The following is a 22,617-nucleotide window of genomic DNA, read 5'->3' as shown; positions in this document are numbered from 1 at the left end:
CCATGAACAAGTCTAATTGGGAGTGAGTCTGGAACTCTAGATATGCTGACCATAACACATTGTTGATCATGTTCATCCAACCAACCTCACATTAGGAATATCAGTGATGTACAACCGATGATTCCAGTGTGCAATTGGATGAATGTGGCCAGGGCCAGCAATGTATTGTGGTCAGATCCAAACTCTTTGGGAGATTGGAATCGCTTAGAGATCTTTATGGGTCTAAAGGTCTGTTTGGTTTATAGTCAGAATTGGAATTGGAATCAGAATTAGAATGGTCTATTCCCTTCACTTGTTTGGTTGGAGTGGATTTTCATTCCCAGGAAGGAAAGGAAATGACCATTCCTATTCTAATTCCAAACCCCTATTCCCGCAAACCAAACAGAACCCAAGTCTTTCTAGGATGTTGCCTTACCAAATCATTAATACAAGGTGTTTACTTTAGCCACATATGGATTATCCTGAATGCCTTAGTACATGTTGGATTTTAATCTCATAAGAGATTAAATCCAATGGGTTTGATTGGTCAATTACATGAGAAATTGCACCTGTACACTTGTTTGAAAAAATCAGTTTTTCTCTTACAAAAACCCAGTTTTGAACTTGTCCCACATTGGAAAATTATAAGTTTTGTTTTCAATATTTCAATAGGAGCTGATTTACATTCCTTAGAATTAGTAGAGGAGAGTATGGGGATTCGATACTGCGCAACGCACGCGCACACAGTCACAAAGTTGTTAACAGTTGGTGACTGTTAACTTTGAATTGTGCCTCTTGATCACACCCGATCGAATCATGACCGTTGATCTCATCAATGGTGATCAACGGTCATCAACGTACCAAAACCAGAGCCGCCCATCGTAAGCCATGCGAAGTGCGAGCAATGGTTGAAATTATGACTGTTCAAGGTGCCTTCTCTAAACCAACACCTACCTTTTCCTTATACCTCTTCACAAATTATTTAAGGAGCATGAATCAGACTCCAAAAAACACAATTTTGAAATTCACTATCTCTTTCTCTCTCATCCGGTCTGCTACAGTCTCATAGAAGGTTTCTTTGGAGATTCTTCAATGCAGATTCTCGCCCAAGGCTCTGTTGTATCCTGGGAACGAATTTGCCTGTAACCAAATAGTAAATTCAGTAAAACTGAGGTGGGGGCAAATAACATTCTAAAGACAGTGTCTTTAGACGCGCTTCAGAGCTTCTCCTCCTAAGTTACAGTGACTCTATCTTCCCTAACAATTTTAGAACATTATTCTACAATGGAGGCGGAAGCAAGCATGACTTCGATCAAAATGATGAACCAAGATCTTGTTCGATTAGATCAGTTCGATGGAGCAAATTTCAGTCGATGGCAAGACAAGATGATCTTCTTTCTGACCACACTAAAGCTATACTATCTGCTGGACCCGAATCTGCAATCACATCCTAAACCCACTGACAAAGACTCTGAGAAACTAAAGAAGGAAAGAGCAAAACGGGAAGATGACTCACTTCTGTGCCGAGGACACATACTGAATGCCTTATCAGACCAGCTCTACAACTTCTACAAGGAACTTGCATCTCCAAAAGAAATCTGGAAGGCCCTGGAATTCAAATACAAGGTGCAAGAAGCAGATACAAATAAATATCTTATTGCAGAATACTTTAACTTCACCATGAACGACCATAAACCTATACTGGAGCAAGTTCATGAACTACATGTGATAGTCAATAAAATTCGATCCCTTAACATCATCCTTTCTGAATCTTTCCAAGTGGGAGCAATCATTGCCAAACTTCCACCCTCTTGGAAGGATTACAGGAAGAAGCTTTTACACAAGGCTGAAGAACTTACCTTGGAGCAAATTTAGCAATACCTTCGTATTGAAAAAGAGTCTCGAATTAGAGACAGTAGGGATAAGACCCTGACCGGTATGCTGAATTCTAAGGTAAATTTTGTGGAAAATGAATCAAAGAAGACTAACCCTACATTACAAGTAAAGAAGAAGGATGAGAACTTCAAAAAGAACAACAATAAGAAATGATCCTGCTATGTTTGTGGAAAGAATGGGCATTATGCTCGAGTCTACCGATATCGGAAAGGCGGAACCAAGTCTGCAAACATGGTAGAAGACAATCTCGTGGCCATGATTATTGAAGTCAACATGGTAGAATCGTCTTCTAGATGGTGGTTTGATTCAGGCACCACAGCCCATGTTTGTAAGGACAAGTCCTTATTCAAGACATATGAAGAAGTGACTGATGGCCAGGAGGTACAGATGAGAAACCAAACATGTGTCAAAGTTGCTGGAAGAGGCAACGTAGAGTTAAACTTCACATCCGGAAAGACACTAACTCTCCTGAATGTTCCCCATGTTCTTGACATTAGAAAGAACTTGGTCTCAGTAAATCTTGTTTGTAAGAGGGGATTCAAAGTTGTCTTTGAATCCGACAAACTAATCATATCCAAGAATGGGATAAGGGATATGGTTGTAATGGTATATTCAAATTATGTATTAATGAAGGAAAAGTTTCTGCTTATATTGTTGATTCTTTCTCTTTATGGCATGATAGATTAGCACACTTGAATTTTAAATCCATAAAGAACATGACCAAACTAGGTATAATTGCTTACAGTAATGAATCAACTGGAAAATGTGAAATATGTGTAAAATCTAAAATGGCTAAGAAACATTTCCCTAGTGTTGAGAGAAATTCTCAACTTCTAGAACTAATCCATTCTGACATCTGTGAACTCAATGGTGTATTAACTAGAGGAGGCAAGAGATACTTCATAACATTTATAGATGACTTTTATAGGTGCACCTATGTCTACTTTATGAGAACTAAGGATGAAGCCTTTGACATGTTTAAACTATATAAGACTGAAGTTGAAAATCAACTAGAAAAGAAAATTAAAATCCTTAGAAGTGATGGGGGTGCTGAATAAAAATGAGTTTAATTCTTTTTGTGAAGAATTTGGAATAATACATCAATGTTTTGCTCCCTATACCCCTCAGTAGAATGGCCTGGCTGAAAGGAAAAATAGAACACTTACAGAAATGACAAACTATATGTTATTAAAAGCTAATGCACCCTTAAACCTGTGGGGGGAAGCACTCCTAACAGCCTGCCATTTACATAACAGAATTGTTTCTAGAGTTAATAACAAATGCCCATATGAATTATGGACAGGAAGAAAACCTAATTTAGCATATCTAAAAGTGTGGAGGTGCTTAGCATATTATAGAGTTTCAAATCCTAAAAGAACCAAATTAGGACTCAGAGCTAAGAAAAGTATGTTTGTTGGATATGCAGAACATAGCAAGGCCTATAGGCTTTTAGACTTAGAGTCCAACATAATAATTGAAACTAGAGATGTTGAATTCTTTGAAAATAAACTGTGTTCTGAACCTGTAGAAAATGAATCCACAGGAAATGACAAAGAAACTCAGATCTCAATACCTGCTGATAATAATGAGACTGAAAGAAGAAACGACACAACTATAACACATACAATAGGACTTAGAAGAAGTCAAAGACAAAGAACAGAGAAACGCTTAGGTTCAGATTTTATCTCTACTCAGTCAATTGTACTTTTGGTTGAGGCTGATAGAGAGAAGATTTTAAATAAAATGCCCATTGTCCTAAACATTGAAAATGATCCAAAAACCTATAGTGAGGCCATGACCTCTAGAGATGTTGCCTTTTGGAAGGAAGTTATAAATGATGAAATTGATTCACTAATGTCAAATAACACATGGGTACTAGTAGATCTGCCTCAAGGATCAAAGCCAATAAAATGTAAATGGGTGTTTAGAAGAAAATACAACACTAATGAAACTGTGCAAACTTTTAAGGCTAGATTGGTAGCCAAAGGATTTTTCAAAAGGAAGGGATTGATTACTTTGACACCTATGCATCAGTGGCTAGAACAACTTCTATTAGAACACTTATAGCATTAGCATCCATTTATCAATTATCTGTTCACCAAATGGATGTTAAAACTACTTTCTTAAATGGTAATTTAAATGAAGAGGTTTACATGGAACAACCAGAAGGATTTGTTCTTCCTAGAAACGAGAAGAAAGTCTGTAAACTGGTTAAATCACTATATGGATTAAAACAAACACCTAAACAGTGGCATGAGAAATTTGATTCTTGGATTCTAGCTTTTGGTTTTAAACATAATAGTGCTGATAGATGCATCTACTCAAAATTCACTGAAAATTATGGAGTAATTGTGTGTCTTTATGTGGATGATATGCTTATTGTGGGTACAAATATGGTTGGCATAAATGAAACTAAAAACTACTTATCTTCTGTTTTCAAGATGAAAGATTTAGGAGAAGTAGATACCATCTTGGGTTTAAGTTGATAAACACCTTTTGTATGCATAACTATATCATAGTAGTTTGGATTGAGAGAGAACTATGTAATTGATCAATCAATGTGGGGGATTGTTGGATTTTAATCTCATAAGAGATTAAATCCAATGGGTTTGATTGGTCAATTACATGAGAAATTGCACCTGTACACTTGTTTGAAAAAATCAGTTTTTCTCTTACAAAAACCCAGTTTTGAATTTGTCCCACATTGGAAAATTATAAGTTTTGTTATCAATATTTCAATAGGAGCTGATTTACACTCCTTAGAATTAGTAGAGGAGAGTATGGGGATACGATACCATGCAATGCGCGCACGCGTGTGCGCGCGTGTATGTGGCGCAATGAGGCGCTTTAGAGGCGCACTTTGCTCGCACTTCACGTGGCTTGCGATGGGCGGCTTTGGTTTTGGTACGTTGATGACCGTTGATCACCATTGATGAGATCAATGGTCACGATTCAATCGGGTGTGATCAAGAGGCACAATTCAAAGTTAATAGTCACCAATATTTAACAACTTTTTAAATAGTAACAATGGTTGAAATTGTGACTGTTCAAGGTGCTTTCTCTAAACCAGCACCTACCTTTTCCTTATACCTCTTCACAAATTATTTAAGGAGCATGAATCAGGCTCCAAAAAATACAATTTCGAAATTCACTATCTCTCTCTCACTCAGTCCGGTCTGCTACAGTCTCACAGAAGGTTTCTTTGGAGATTCTTCAACTTTGCTGGCTGCAGATTCTCGCCCAAGGCTCTATTGTATCCTGGGAACGAATTTGCCTGTAACCCAACAGCAAACTCAATAAAACTGAGTGGGGGCAAATAACGTTCTAAAGACAGTGTCTTCAGACGCGCTTCAGAGCTTCTCCTCCTAAGTTACAGTGACTCCATCTTCCCCAACACATGTTACAACCAAAATAGGATGTAACATAAATTTCGTCCATGATTTTTAAAAACGAACTGGTGATCGAACCGGTCAGAGGTCTAGTTACCGGTTCGAATGGTCCGACCGTTCGATCCGAACAGCTAGCCTGCTCTAACAAAAAAATAAAAAAAATTAAAAGTTAAAAAATGGTCAAAACCGTTCAAACGGTTAACCAACCAATTCTGCGGTTTGCTAACCAAAATCAACGGCTTTGAGGAAAAAAGTGGTTTTGGAGGAAAGCAGACCAATTCTCGGTTTTTCCAATCTGACCGTTCGATCCGGTCCGATTTTGAAAACAGTGATTCCGTCTACTTCGAGGGAGAGGAAAGACCTTCGATTAAAACCAAGCGATAAAATTCTTCAATTTTAAATTTCTCAAAGAACAATGGAAGTATATATACAGACTCCAACTCTCACAAACTCATACAACTACCTATAACTCATTACACCCATACCATACGTGACTTATCATGACACTCTCTCTCACTACTAACTGACCCATAAATAAGTAACAAACTAATAACAACTTTCACAAATGAGTCCACGTGGCTCTCTATACATGCATGGCCCAACATCTAAAGAAAACACCCACTAACCTATTCTTCCAATTTAAACCACATTCAGTAAGTGGGCCCACTAATGGACTCATTTGTTAGGCATGTAACAGTACACTTGCGCTCCTCGCCCTCCGTTAGGGATGTCAATGGGTCGGGTTCTACATGGATTTGCCTCAACTCTTACCCGATCCTCTAATGATTCAAACTGAACCTGATTTGGTTTAAAAATGCGTAACTCCTGAATAAACCATTTTTTTTTTGACATTTTGATTTTTTTTTTAATTTTTTGCTAAGTAAACACTAAAACTAAAATACTTCACTTTCCTTAATTCCTTTGAGCTTTGGGAATAAATTGGAATAATAAAAAATCTAAAAAGAAATAAAAAAACTTAAATACTTAACAAAATACAAAATAGACAACAAATTGAAAAAAAAATTCTTGAATTTGAACAATACAATGGTCAATAGATGAACGAAATATAGAAAATGGAATAAAATATAAAACACATAATATAATTATAAAGTGAAAATAAAAATTACATTGTTGAAAAACTAACAACTAATTTAAATAAAATTGAAAAAAAATACAATAATTTTAAAAATAAAAAATACAATAACTTTACAAATTGAAAAAAAAATTACAATACTTGAAATATTGAGTATACAAAAAAATAAAAAAAATATCGATTTCATCATTTTTCTTCAAGTTCCACCTCCACCTGCATCTTCATCTAATCATCTACTTGATTTTCATCATTTGCTTCAAGTGAAGCATCAGGTGTAATTTCATGCCCTCCTTTTACTTGTAGTCTATCCTCAACATCCAACAAATCTTTAAGGCAAATGCACATCCCAGACTTTCATCATTCATGCAACTTCTCTTGTCATCCAACACCCTAGTATATACACTAAAATAAGAATTCGATGGAACTGTAGACACCGGAGGGATTAGTAGATCACATGCCATGGCAGCAAGGACATGATAGTTTTCTTCATGTCTTCTCCACTAGGATAAAATATCAAAATTATCCCATTCATCTGAGTTGAAGGAATCAACTAGAGTATAAATACTTGTTTGTAAATAAAAATTAAGTTCAGTAAATGAACTTGTTGATGAAGTGGTACTAGATTTTTGCCTCTTATTTATTAGAGACTGAATTTTGTCTTTTCTACTATTGGAACAATTTGCTTAAGAAGTAGAATTTGTAGTTGTACAAGATTTCCTATGCCCTACCATTTTTTTTTTTTGTTTATTTTTTTGAGGATTATGCCTTATTGCTTGAGATTTATATACACTATACATTTCAAATAATAAACTATCCACTTCTTCTTTTTTATTTCCAATTTCAATTTTCATATTTTCACAATATGATTCGAGTAAAACTTTTAAACCATCTTTCCTAATCCTATGATCTAATATTATAGCTAAGCAATATAGAGGAGAAATTTTCTCCCAATATTTTTTAAATTTATTTTCCATTATTTCTATAATACTTTGAAATTGTGGATTTTTCCTATATTTTGCAAAACATTTACTAATTATAAATAATTAATTAACTAAAAGATAATTTGTTGAGTAATAAACACCAAAAAATTCATTAGTTGCATTATAAAAAATTTGTAAAAGTCTTTTATACAAATTGCCATTTCCTAATCATCCTCAAGTATAATATCGTGTTGCATTTTTGCATTATAAAAATCAGTAAGAATTTGTTTGTAAACAATACAACTTTCTAACATAAAATAGGTAGAATTCTATATATGTTGAACATTTAATACAAACTGCTTATATTTTAAACCATAATTTTGACATAAATATTTAATTTCTTGTTATCTTGCATGCTCCAGATCTTTTAATATATATATTATACAATTTATAATTTTAAAAATATGATGAAAAATAATATTTAAAGAATTTTGAATACATAAATTTTCTCCCAATATTTTTTAAATTTATTTTCCATTATTTCTATAATACTTTGAAATTGTGGATTTCTCCTATATTTTGAAAAACATTTACTAATTATAAATAATTGATTAACTAAAAGATAACTAGTTGAGTAATAAACACCAAAAAATTCATTAGTTGCATTATAAAAAATTTGTAAAAAATCTTTTATACAAATTGCCATTTCCTAATCTTTCTCATGTATAATATCATGTTGCATTTTTGCATTAGAAAAATAAGTAAGAATTTGTTTGTAAGCAATACAAATTTCTAACATAGAATAGGTAGAATTCTATCTATGTTGAACATCTAATACAAACTGCTTATATTTTAAACAATAATTTTGACATAAATATTTAATTTCTTGTTATCTTGCGTGCTCCAGATCTTTTAATATATAGATATTATACAATTTCTAATTTTAAAAATATGATGAAAAATAATATTTAAAGAATTTTGAATACATAAATTTAAGATGTGACATGCACATCTAATATGAAATAATTTATCATCTAAACAATGTTTTAATTGAGCTTTTAAAATATTTACTGTTGAATCATTATTACTAGTATTATCAAAACGAATAAAAAAATATTATTTTCAATTCCATAAATATGTAAAGTATTTAAAATACTTGCAACAATAATTGGGCCAGTATGTGGCCATTCTAGCCCAGCAAAACTTAAAATTCTTTTATGTAAAAACAAAATTTCATCAATAAAATGACCAATAATACAAACATAACTTATATTAAATCTAGATGTCCAAATATCAAAAGTAATTGCAACTTTAGAATTAAGATTTGATAACATAGAAATTAAATTTTGTTTATATGAATAAAAAATTTATAAAGCATATGTTCTAATAGTATTTTTAGAAACCTTTTTAAATCGTGGATTTACATATCTACGTAAAAATTTCTCAAGTTCAATTTCTTTAGCTAATAAAAATGGATGTTCAGTATGCACAATATATTTTGCTAACCTCTTGCCTCATTCTTTCTTGTGAATATTTAAAAGTACCAAAATTCTCATTTCCTATTTGTGCTTGTGATGTTTCTTTCCCTTTTTCTTCTTCTTTCATCATATGGCATCTCAAATATTTGCCCAAGTGGCCAGTACCACCACTACTACTGTAGCTAAAGTCATTCCTACATTTTTGACAAATGACTCTCTTTCCCTTCCCCTCAACCTTCTCTATTTTAGATATTGTCCAAACTGGGCTAATCAAACTAGTTGTCTCTTTTTCTTTCCCTACCTTTAGTAGCAGTACTAGGGGTATGAACATCGACAATATCAGCAACATTCATATCGGCGCTAACACTATCTTATTGTCACTAAACATCAACATCGTATTAACCACATTGGGGAATTGGTGTCGAGAGTGAGAGGAGGAGCTGACCATTTCTTTAATTATAAAAAATAAAAATTAATTTGATTGCACTTACCCGGCTTGTCAATTCAGAATCTCATCTTGATTTCAACGGTTGAAGCCTCCTAATCTCCCAAATTGCTAACTTGAGATACTCAAGCAAGCATTCTTCTTGTTGAAACTTGAAACAAGTTGAGAATTGGAGAGTAGAGAGAGTATGAGAGTATATGTGATAGTATGATGTATGTGAGATTGAGATTTGAGAGAGTATGATAATTGGTGTGATGAGAATGGTGAAGGATAAGGCTATTTATAAGAATTGAAAATAATTTAATTCCCCAAAATGCCCTAAAAATTAGCCATTTTTAGTTATTAGGAGGGATATTTTTGTCATTATAAAGTCATTTACCAATTTACCTAAATACTCCCTAAACTAGTTATTATATAGTTTTTGGGGGCATCATTGTCATTTTATCTCACTCAAAGTCAAAATACATGAATACCCCCCATATAACTGGTTATAGTTGTTGGGGGGGGGGGGTCTCTAATGGCTAGTTCTTCAGGTGGGCTAGAGGCTAGGCTGTATTGGCCCGATCCGTGGACATGAAACCCTAAGCCCAACATGACCCATACAATCGTGACGTGCCGCAACACAACCCATGAACCATCAGACTGGGCTGGCTCGGCCGGCTCAAAATTGTGCTGGTCCCATGAATAGTACCACTGTTTGCACATGCTAGATTATATTTCTTCAATGTCATTATGCCAACAAGCTGCGCTGCGCCAGTCTAAATCAGAATCCGATTAAGGCAGATAGGAATCCAACTCTCATGGAACGGGTCAAGGCAGCCTATATATAGCTTTTCATGGTGTAAAGGCGAGAGATATATGGAGTGGCATACTATAGAATGTAGAATTTTCTAAGGCTCAGTTTGGAAAGAGTACAAATGCAATTTTGTAGAGTGTAAAACAGTGTATTTTGTATGTCTTTGCACTGTACATATTTGTATTTATATTCCATCCAAACTAAGCTTAAATCCCAAAGCTTTTCTATTAACCAAAGCATTTTTGTATTTGCAGTTTTGCACTTTTCCCAAATTTAGCATAACTAACAGCTGCTATCATTATGGCCCCGTTCGTTTTTTGGTAAATTACTTAAATGCAACTACTTGGGTAAATTTTTCTTAGAAACACTTATCCAGGTAAGTGCATTTACCCATTTTTTTTATTTCTTAGGTAAATAAGGTAATGACCATTTTAGTCATAAAAATCCATTATTAAAAAGGGCATTTTTGTCCCATTCAAGTGTTAGCAACTTTCTTCCTAGGTGAGAAAGTTATTTACCCACCTAGGAGATGAGTATCATTTACTTGGGTAAGTGATATACAGGAAAATAAACTTTCCTTGATCACTACATTAATTTGAAAAATGAATATGAGATTCTTAATCAATGAAAACCAAATTCCCAATGATCAACTTTTCCCCTCTCAAAATCCAAAAAAGAACACACCCTAAATATTATTTTTACATTATTCTTATTGACTAAACATGGTTAGAAAATGAAAGATCGGTTCTATTATTTCTCTTATATAAGAGGGGATCAATTAAAAAACCAAGTGTGCCACTATTATCGGAATGTTTCCACGACACTGACTAGAGCACTCCACCTGGCAGAAATAGGTGGGTCCATCTAAAAAGCTTCCTCAATTGCCCTAATTAGGATACATTATTTTTCAAACTTTTCCTTTTTTCTGGTCCATTTTGGGCCTATATACAGCCCATCAAGTGGTGAATCCACCAATATTTGTTAGTAGTTAGTACATATGGTAAGTCTGCCTCTATCCTGCCTAGTTAATGAAATTTTGGGCCAGACAAAAACCCAAATTCGAGACTTAATTGGTTGGCCCAAGTTTAGATAATCCAAATAGGCCAACCCATTTTAATATTATCCATGTAAACAAACCTGCAGTCCGGATTCCTACTAACTTCACCCAACTCTCTATTCTACTAACCAAATAAAATTTTACCAGATGTCAATGAGCATGTGATAATAATTCTCTTTCACGCAACAACTAATCGCTAAAAAATTATCTATTTTCCTTTTAAGCACATATTCTTCCCCATCCCTCCTCTCTGCTTGTTTGTCGGACATAATTCTTTTATCTTTTCGATTTTCTTTCTTATCTGATCTCATGAGAGGATCCCATCGTATATAAAAAAGGTATTAGTCAGGACACGTGTGATGCACAGGCTTTATTTATAAATGAAATTGAAGATGGAGCTGTATAATATTTCCAATTAAGTGGTGTTCATGTAAGTCAATTCAAGTATTATTTTTTGGAGTTATGTCTAGTTTATCCAATCACAGTTTAAGTTGCATTTTAGTGAGAATGGCCAATTTCCTATTCTCTAGATAAATTTGAAAAATATCTATTTTTATTGGTTTATTATTATTTTTGTATTATTTCTAGGTAAAATTAAAAAAAAAAAAACATATGCTTTAAACAATTCTATAAACCACCCTTGTGTTTTGACCCTACCAAAAGCCTTTCCTATAGTTTTGAGAAAAAAGTGCAAATACCTATTTTCCCTTGGCTTTTTGATAACAAAGACATTGAAGTCTTATCATTGTTAATGCATTATCATACATAATTTAAAGTTTCAATGTTACCCTTTACTAATTTATTTTTCCAGAAAACTTTCAAAGAATAATTCTCCGTACTTTTCTTAGACAAAATAAGGTAAAAAGGCTGAAGTGAAGTAGAATTAATGCATTACATTAACATTATTTATTTGAAATGCTAATGAAAGGAAGGAATTTGCTTTTTTTTTTCAAAATAATAGGGGAGGTTTTGTTAAGGTCATAAAATTGGGGAGCTTCATACAATTGCTAGAAAACCCAAAGAGGTTTTTATAATTTTCCTTATTTTTAAATGAAATTTAAATAGATTTTAAAATAATTAAACTATATTTAAAATTGATATTTTTATTAACTTTTAAAATTAGTAAAAATGGAATTTATTTAAGTATATTAAGTTTTTATTAAATTTAAATTCATTATGAAATTTATATAAATTTTTATTTTTAGTGGAACTTAAGTTGGTTTTAAATTAATAAAACTTAATTATAAAACTAATAATTGTTTGGTAATTTTGTATTAGTTTTATATTCATTTTAAATTGATATTAGTTTTTATTTATCTTATTCCTTTTATTAATTAAATTCTTTTTGTTATATTAATAAAAAATATTTTCATTAATAACAATAATTAATAATTGTTTTTATTTTATTCAAGTAGCTTACTAAATTATTTTTATTATGGTTGATTAACTTTTATTATTTTCAAATGGAATATGAATGGATTATAATTTTGAATGAAAGTAAATTATTTAGCATAATAATATACCATTGAATATCTCAATTTCAATATAATTAATCTTTACTAATAATTATAATATATCATTGAATATTAGTGGCATGAGTTATTGAAGGAGAGAGTTAATAGCATAATTAATGAAGAGATATTATTAAAACAGTTAATGGAGGAGAGAGAGAGAGAGAGAGAGAGAGAGAGAGAGAGAGAGAGAGAGAGAGAGTTAATGATATATTAATGAGGAGTGTTAAAAGTCTTAAAGGTGATTGGCCATTTAAATTGTTTTGTTCAACTTTAAAATTATAAAATAAAGGGAAATTGTCTAAAACTCATCATGAGTTTTCAGCATTTCTCTTAAACTCACCACAATTTTTCAAAATGTCTAAAACTCACCATGTTGCTAACTCAACGTTAAACAGATTAACGGGTGTCAATACATTACCATTTTAACCTTCATAGAAAAATATAAAATATATACAAAATAAATTAATGGGTGTTAATATATTACCATTTTAATATTTAGACATGAAAAAAAGGAAAAAATTCAAAAAATATTTTCAAATATAAAATACATAAAAACATAGAAATTACAAAAAATATAAAAAATTATAGAAATTGCAAACAAAATAAAAAAATATTTTCAAATTATAGAAACTATAGAAATTGAAAAGAAAATCAGAAAATAAAAATTGTACAAAATCACAAAAAATTATAGAAAAACACAGAAATTACAAATAGATAACAAAAAATATAGGAAAATTATAGATTGTAGAAAATAGAAAATGTAAAAAACGGAAATTATAACAAAACACTAAAAATGCAAAAAAAAAAACATGAAAATTGAAAACTGAAAAAGACCATTTTTCCTCTAACTTGCCATTCAAGAGTAATTTGGCCATGAAAATTGTTATTTATGCTAACATGGACACCTCTGTTAAGAAGCATTAATGGTGCACTAACGAAAGGTGAGTTTTGGAAAATAAAAACTTACCGACTTGGTGAATTTTAGTCAATTTCCCTAAAATTAAAAAAAAAAAGAGAAAAGATAAATAACTTTTCAGAATATAAAAGTGCTAGTAAGCCAAGTTCAACCTTAAGTCCCCATCTAGTATTAGCTTGTTGTTGATGATCTGGTATGCTGCTTTATTTTAGGGGATGTTTGGTTCTGTTGCCGTTTATGAAATAAACTTTTTGTATTTTTATCATTTTGAAAAAATAATTGATAAATGTTTAAGTTTATTGGTGATTTTTGACAATTAGACACCATTAGACGCCACATAAGCTAAATAGTAAATAAACGCTTTGGTGTTGAGAGAAACATTAAGATGTTGTTTGGTATGGTTTCCGTTTATTTGGAGAACGATGTCATTTCATTGCCATGTGTTTGTCCCAAAAATGCTATTTGTTAAGCATGTTTATCAAATAAATGTTTTATCTCCTTTTATGTATAAGCCAACCATTGGGGGGAGCTTCATTTTAACATTTCCCCCAACACTAAGGTGTTTGTCTACTGTTTTGCTTATGTAGTACCTAATGGCAGATTTTGATGATAAATCAAGTACAAACGTTTTTTTTTTTAATAAATGGAAGTTATACCAAACATCATCTAAAATGAAACTTCTCCCAGTGGTTGGCTTTCACATAATAACACAAATCAAGACAAATGTTTTATTATTGAATAGCACTTTAGAGTAAACATCTATTGGCAATGAATTGGCAACGCTGACACAGTTTTTTTCTTTTGAAAAACATTTATTAAGATGGTGTTTGGTATGGCTTTTGTGTTTTGGTAAACGGTGCTAGCTCATTGCCAGGTAAGCGTTTGAACCAAAATGTTATTTGGTAAACCTGTTTATCCAATAAACGTTATTATCTCTGTTGGGCTGAGAAGATTCATTTTAATGTTTTTCCCCAACACCAAGGTATTTATTTACATAAATCAAGTAAAAACGTTTTTTAAATAAATGGAAGCCATAAATTCCGTACAAAACCTTTCTTCAATGTTAACAAACATAGCCCATGTTATGAATTGCTCTTACACCATACACATCGTAATTGGTTGTTGAGTTTGGCAACATGGGTCAAGGTTCTCTCGAAAGAGCAAAGAGGAGAGAGAGAGAGAATGATTCTTCTACGCTTAAAAAATGGATTTTTAATTAAAAAAAAAGGTGTCTAACGGAGCGTAGAATAGAGAGCAGAATGTGGGAAACTTTAGAAAACAGCATAATTACTTGATTATTTAACAAGAAATAAGCCATATAATAAGCACGGTTGGTTAAGTGCGTGAAATGTGCTCTATTTTTACTAATTATTGATCATAACCAGATTTATGGGAATCCCCAGAACATGAGGCCATTGAGTCTCTCTTAAGAGTCGGAAAAAGCCAAGCGAAAGAAGAGATGGAAGAAGTTGACTGGTTTTTTCATTGGGATTGTCAGTTGTGTTCTATTTTCTGCAAAATCAATCCCGGCCACTGTCACTGGTGTGATCTCTGGTTGTTTGTCAAAATGTCGAAACGAGTTTCTGGGTCTCAACAAATGGACTTACAGCAGTAAACTAAATGTAGCTTAATAAAGACAAGCAGTAAGTTAAAGCAGTTGTACATTGTTGGCTAATTATAAATAACAACAGTATGATGATGAAGAGCTAGTTTGGTTCTATGATATGATACAGACATGGATTCGATCAGCACTTGATCAACACCAACACACACACACACTTCTTAATGCAGACAGACCCACAACCAAATTAAGCTTCATTGATTAGCTCTGGACTCCGATTAGCAGCGGCGGTAGAGCGCGTATGTGGAGACCATAACCAGCGAGACAAGGAGAATAGAAGCAAACAAGGAGATTGCAATTGAGCTAGCGACGTGGTGGCAAAACTTGTCGTAGACAGAGCAGATCTTAGTCCATCCTACGTGAGAATTGCCCTTCAGCCCGATGTAAGCCACACCACCCGCCGTGCCAGTGGCTGAGGCCACCAACCCCAGCATTATCTGCAGCACCAGATACAGAGATAAGCTCTGAGTAAGTATATCTCCTTTTTGTACCCAGCAACATTAATGTTAAAGAGAGGGAACCAAGAAGATTATATATCTGTTAGCAGCTAATTAATTAATTAATTACCAGATCCATGAAAACCAGGAGAAGGAAGAACTTCTTCGAGGGGCATGGCTTCCAGATGGCTCCCAAGGATGTGAGCGTGGTGATAATACTGTATAAACAAGCCACTGAAAGTGCAGCCACAAAGTATCTACACAAGGTATATAGCGTTGATCAAAATTACATAGAAAATAGCAACAGACGACTCAAGTGATCAGCCAGAACCAGAATGAATGAGTGAGGCTACATGTCAATCAGAATTTCCACCTGGCAAGCCGGGTCCAGAATGAAACTCTAGACTCTAGCCAAAGCGCCAAACCCATGATCAGTCATGGGCTCCACTTTTGATATCGATTCTGGTCCCACTCTGACAAATTGATGCAAACTTTGTTGACTCTTAATGGATAAGCTCAAAATTAAAAGCTGGGTCATTTTGTGTTCTTCTCCCGGTGGCCGGCCGGTGCATATACTACCAAGCACCGAAAAATCACCGGCCCGGGACTGAGAGTGATGAAGCTGATAGAGGATCATATCAGTCTTGGGGCCAACCCCAAAAGATCAGCTAGCTAAGTACGTGGCGCAAAAAGATCATCAGCTCTACCAGTCTACCTATCTACCAGTCCAGACATGTAGTAGTTCAAGCAATTCAGTTAAGATCAACTTACATGATTGCCGGAGAGTGATTGAACTTGGCTGCTTTGTAGCCAAAGGCGGGCATCGGCAGTAACCGGACGGGCACGAGCTCGGTCTGCTTGCTGGTGACCATGACCACCACGGCCACGAGCGTCGACGCGAACAATAGGACTCTAAGCGACAAGTCCAGCGACAAATATTTAGTGGCGGGTGAGGACGACGCCATCTCTTTGGATGCTTGAGATTCAGACGACAAGGTCGCCTGCTTCTCGGTAGTTGTTTCCATGGGTTCGTACGACGTTAAGCTTGAAGCCGAAGATGAATTAATGTTGGATATCTGCAGACTAGAGATGATAAGAAATGGAGATTTCTTATGTAGAAGGCTTGAGCTGACTGCTGAGTGTTGCGTTTCTTGGACGGTTCGATACGCCTCTTACAACTCTTTGGGTTTCACATGTACGTACAGTATGAAAAAGGGTTTCTTGGATCATCCATTTTTCTTCTTTCTTAAATAAACCAAATTTGCAGAGGCAACGCCAGGCTGCGATTCCCTGGATTCATCTCCCTTCATGACAGAAATGGGACCCACGAAAAGACCTTGCCGATCGACTTTATTTGTCTTATCTCTAATGGTGGGTATTCCTTCCATTTATGATTCATGGCATGGTTTTGAAAACCGGACCGGAAAACCCGGGAGCCGGTTTCGTTTCACCCTAAAACCGTTTTTTTTATTTATTTTTTTAATTTTAAAGTCAAAACAGGCTTTGAATTAGATGGTCAGATCATTATTCGACCCCAAAACCAGTCCCTAGCTACAATGGTTCTATGTCCGATCCAGTTTAAAAAATCTTGATTCATGAATCCCACATTCCCACCTCTGTCTCTCTGTTCATAATCATAAACCATGAGTAGAGAATAGAATGGCTGGGATAGGTTTGTAGATAGGAGAAGTTAGGTAGCTAATCTGTTATTGACCAAGCTATCTCCCCTCTGAATCCATGCTCAAAAGCATTCAAAAATCAGAGAATCCATGGACAAGTGGTTTCATCAATTAAAAAAAGAAAAGCAAGTAGGGACGTGCATGTTAAAGAAAGCAAAAGTTGGATTATTGGAACAAAAAAGAATCCTATAAAAATATTCTTGGAGAAGCAAAAAGGATTTCTCCATAAGATGTGGGAGTTTATCTACACAGTACAGACTACAGACTGGAGACAGAGACATACAATGGATGTCCCAAGGACAAGGTTCAATTGGACTGGATTTGGTCCAATTCGATCCAGCTCAATGTGAGTCCATGGACCAGGTCCAATCCAATGAATGTTTTGAACCAATTTGGATGGTCCAATTCAATGTCTGGACCGTCCAATCTGTTCAAATTTATTTTGATTTAGATTGGTTTCAACCCAAACCTGGTCCATTGACACATATATTCTTATCTTATATCAATGGACCAGATTTGGTTTAATCCAACCCAATCTAATATAAATTTATTACGGACGGACCAGGTCCAATCTAATATAATAAACTTTTGGACTGAATTGGTCCAACCCAATATGTCTTGTTGGTCCATCCAATTCGTCCAAATTGATTTTGAACTGGATGGGTCCAATTCAAAACCGATCCATTGGCACCCTTATCTGTCATTCACTGACCCAAGTATGTTACAAGTGTAACTGTGTAAGAGTATAGACTTCAAAATATGAGATCAAATCAGCCCCCCACAACGTCTCACTGCACACCCGTGTATTGGGAACATCTACCGATAATATACCAAAATGATTATGTCATTATTGGGAGATGTTCTCAATACACGACGGAGATGTGTTGTGGGGGGCTGATTTGAACCAAGTCAGCCCTGTCTGATGAATAAGCCGGGTGACCAAGCAGTGAGCCAAATAGGATATAAATAGCCTAAAACATTAGAGCACAAGGGGAGGATGAAGCCTCGATGGGAAAGCACAGCCTCCCACTTCCCTCCCTTTTGGCTCGGTTTCGAAGGAGTAGAAATACAAATATATATGTAGATTGCAAAACCATGCATTTTGTATGCATTTGAACTTTACATATTTCATATTTGTTGTACTCTTTCATCTGCAAGAACTATGATGGTCTGATCCCTTTTTGGGAAGTATGTAGTGCAATAGGGTCTGGCCACTTGCTGCTTTCCTCATCCCTTAAGACCATGGTTTAAAGTATCGATGCATCCGATATGCACAAAAGGCTTATCAGATGTTTCGCTACTTTATTATTTTGTTAATGTAAGGGTTGATTTGGTTCATAGTCACAATCAGAATCAGAGTGATCTTTCCCATAATTTGGTTTGTTCAAACAGGAATTGGAACAAGCTGCAATGTGATTTCATTCCCGAGGAAGGAGGAGGGAATGACCATTCCAATAGGAATTGGAGTGGGATTCTTATTCTGCCCAACCAAGCATTTGGATTTGGAGTAAGCTGGAATGTGATTTGCCATTACAATAGGTATGGGAATGGGATTCTTATTCTACCTAACCAAACGTTTGGATTTGGAATAAGCTGGAATATGATTTCATTTCCAAGGGAGGGGGAGGCAATGGCCATTCCACCAGAAATGGGAATGAGATTCTTATTCCGCCCGACCAAACATTTAGAATTGGAGTGACCCATTCCGATTCCGATTCTATGCCCCTATTCCCAAGAACCAAGCGGGCCCAATGTTTTATTTTTCAAAATTGTATCAGGGGGGGTCAGTTTTATTTTTCAAAATTTTATTTGGCCAAAAAGGTCAACCAATCAGGCAATATCTTTTCTTTTCTTTTCTTTTTTTTATTTGGGGTAAAAATCAGGCAATATCTTATATGTGGAAAGTTGATTTGGAGACGGAATTGGACCAAATTTAAGCCCCCCCAAAACGCCTGTTCATAGCCAGAATAAAGGCCCTGTTTTTGGGCAAGTTAACATTTAAGTACTAAATAATGGCGTATGTTCCTATCCATTTTGATTTAAATAGGGCTTAAGATTCGGTTATTCAATGCCATTAATAAATTAAGGTCATATTTGAGAGTGTTTATATTAAAAGATAAGCACTTATTTGCATTTGACACCCAATTTTATTAAGTGTTTATTTAAAAAATAAGCACTTATTTTATATTGAGTGTTTGGTGGTATTTTTTTTTCAATAAGCACTTAAATAAGTAATTGTGACTCTTTTGTCCTTCATTTTCTTTCAAATTTTTAAAATATCCAATCCAAAGTGAATGAACAAAAGTACTTTGATATAAGTGCTTTTACAAAAGTACTTTTATAAAAGTGCTTTTATAAAAGTACTTCCATAAAAGTACTTTTATAAAAGTGCTTTCGTAAAAATACTTTATAAAAGTGCTTTGATAAAAGTAATTTTAAAGAATTGCTTTTATAAAAGTACTTTTGTACAAGTGCTTCCATAAAAATACTTTTGTAAAAGTACTTTTATAAAAGTATTTTCATAAAAGTAGTTTTATAAAAGTGCTTTCGTAAAAAGGTTATAATTGGTATTCTAAAAATTCACTGGGGACAATTATGGGAGAGAAAAGTGAATAAGTACTATTGTATGAGCACTTAAAGAAAACTGAAAATTTGGGTTTAAAAAATAAGCACTTTTTTCAGGCTTATTTCCAAAACACTAATAAGTACTTAATGGTGTGGTCCATCCCAAATAAGCACTTGTTTTTAAGCACAACCAAACATAATCTAAATTAAAAATAATTAAAATATTGTATGCTATTAATAAAATTAACTAAAAATGAACTTGAAATTAATTTCTATGAGACGTGGGAGCTGTGACTTTTTAAGTAAACATACATCATTCAAAACAACTTTATTAATAGATATGTATTAATTTTGTGCTTATAAATGCAAATGGCTAAACATTATTGATTTAGATTGGATCATATTAGATCACATTTGGGTAGATGCATATTCCATCAAAATATAAATTGATGGGAAGGTGCCAACTAATTCAGTTAGTAACGTGTTTGACTGGTTGTAGGGAAGACCTGCCTTCACCGGGGTTGTGGGTTTGGGATTTGGGAGATGGGTTACCCATTATTCTTGTTATTGTGTAGCCCCATGAACAAGATGCTGAAACTTTTAACTGATTGATTACGAGAAGCTCCCAATGGTCCATTACTTGGAATAATGCTAAAATTTCGGGCCCAATGTTTTCGAACTGCCATTGATCTGGATGGTTTGACCATTTGGACCGGAAATCATTCAAGTAATCAGTTCTATTCTACCCCAAACCTGGTTCTCGGCCAAAAATCGTTGAATTGGTTAACGACCTATTGACCTGCGTGGTTGAACTGTTCATCCATTCAACAATTTCTAGTCATTTTTTATTTTAATTTTAATTTTTTGTTAGAATGGCCCGTCCATTTGAACCGGACGGTCAAATAATTGACTCGGAAATCGATGGATAGAATGATTTTGATTCTAGATCAGTTTTCAAAACATTGCTCGGGCCAACAAACTTGAGGGGAAGGGCGTCCCACAATGCCCCTAGAGGTGTAAATCGGGCCATGCCACCCGCAGCCCGGCATGGCCGGACACGAACTTGGACCAATCTGGCACGATGGTCTGCAGGCCACGCCAGGCCCAACATGATCATGTAGGCCGTGCTAGGCCCGGGGTTTTAGGTCTACAGGCTGAAATGACCTAGCTCGTAGCATGGCCCAATACAACCCATATATATTATTTATATATATTATATATATTTATATAATATTATATAAATTATAATTATATAATAATATATAATATATAATATATTAATAAAATAAATATATTTTTTAATTTTATTATGATAATTTGTTTAATTATATATAAGCAATTTTATACACAAAATTCATATAAAATTGAAATTTTAAGTTTTTTGTCAATTTTTTTTTAAATAAATAGCTTTGGCCCGATGCACGGTCCAACCTGGCCTAAGGCTAAGCCCATGGCACGACACGGGTCTACACATGCCTGGGTTGTAGGCCGTGTCGAGCCAACCCCCAAAATTTTCACTGGGGAGAACAGCACAGCACAACCCACACTTTGTACAGGCCGCCCACGACATGACCCACTTTACACCTTTAGATGTCTCACAACACATCTCGTACTTGTCACTGGGAGATGCTCCCAATACAAGGTCGAGATGTGATGTGGGGCACTGATGTGAACTCGACAAAATGCCTCATAAAAGAGATTGACACCCACTTGGCATCTATACCCCACCTTATGTTGGCACCATTATGCAGAATTTGCATGGGTGCCCCACAAAGCACATCCCACGCATACCCTCACATCCCAATTCATAACAAGTATGAAAAATATTCCCAATTCACGCTGAGATATGCATATGGGGCGCCAATCTAAATTCCATTGTGCAAGCATGAAAGGAATTTCAGGAACATTATGGAATTTAGCACCTAACAGGTCAACACTCAACCAAAAGAGGTAGAGAAGTGTGGCTGACCTTCCATCGTTACTGGTAAGTTTGTAACTACATAAGCTAAAGTAGTGCATTTTTACATGGACAAATGCCTTGATAGTAAAGTAGTTGAACCTCCTAATCTTTTGATTTAGCCAAGGGGAAGAGGAATTTCTTTAGGGTAATCATAAAGCAATGGACCAAAAGAAACTATATACATATTGATAGGGTTGTAATTAGGCCCGGTCAAACTGCCATGTGGACTGATGATGAGGAATGATGGATGGCCAAACCAATCTGATATGGGATCAGATATATTCCTTACAGAGCACACCTCACGCCAACCTATTAGCTGTAGGAATTGTATATGGATAAGTGAGGATAGAAATGAAAGAAAGGCAACATCAAGATATTCATCTCATTATACGAAAGAAATTAAAAAAAAAACAACAAATATTAAATATTAAATAGAGATAGAAAGAGACCTAAGCTATAATGACTTGATTCAGACACATTATCTATCATTCCATACCTATAAGACAACCTACCATTTGGTTGAGGAGTTAATTGTTCAATGTTTACACTAATCTACTGCTTTCATGTGAAAAGCACATGCCTCCCCCCCCTCTCTCTCTCTCCACTTGACTGTAGGGATATGGCTGGATAAGAGTTCAAATCAGCCCTCCCACAACATTGCTCCCCAAATCATCTTTGCTATGTGTTGGTAACATCGTCAAACGATGATATCATCATTTCTGATATTATCATTAGGAGATGTTTTTAATACAGAGCGGGAATGTGTTGTGGGTGGCTGATTTGATGTCGTTGGATAATGGCGCAGAGTTTGGTTTCTTGTTGACCGCTTCAATAATGACAAAACATGTGATAATCCAGGCTGTTTAAGTGTG

General features: G+C 34.5%; 1 protein-coding gene across 1 annotated transcript; it reads right to left on the bottom strand.

Annotated features, from left to right (window-relative positions):
* Positions 1-15,127: 15,127 nt before the first annotated feature.
* Positions 15,128-16,902, bottom strand: LOC148867370 (CASP-like protein 1D1). The gene is made up of 3 exons (XM_088979926.1): positions 16,313-16,902; positions 15,672-15,798; positions 15,128-15,541 (listed from the first exon to the last, which is right to left on the bottom strand). The coding sequence occupies exons 1-3, from the start codon at positions 16,564-16,566 to the stop codon at positions 15,323-15,325; spliced, it is 600 nt and encodes a 199-aa protein (XP_088836052.1). The 5' UTR covers positions 16,567-16,902; the 3' UTR covers positions 15,128-15,322.
* Positions 16,903-22,617: the final 5,715 nt, after the last annotated feature.

The sequence above is a fragment of the Nelumbo lutea genome, chromosome 3, assembly GCF_056320005.1.
Source record: "Nelumbo lutea isolate HS-2025 chromosome 3, American lotus-T2T, whole genome shotgun sequence".
In the NCBI taxonomy this organism is placed as follows: domain Eukaryota; kingdom Viridiplantae; phylum Streptophyta; class Magnoliopsida; order Proteales; family Nelumbonaceae; genus Nelumbo; species Nelumbo lutea.
This window is presented reverse-complemented; position numbering and strand designations above follow the sequence as displayed.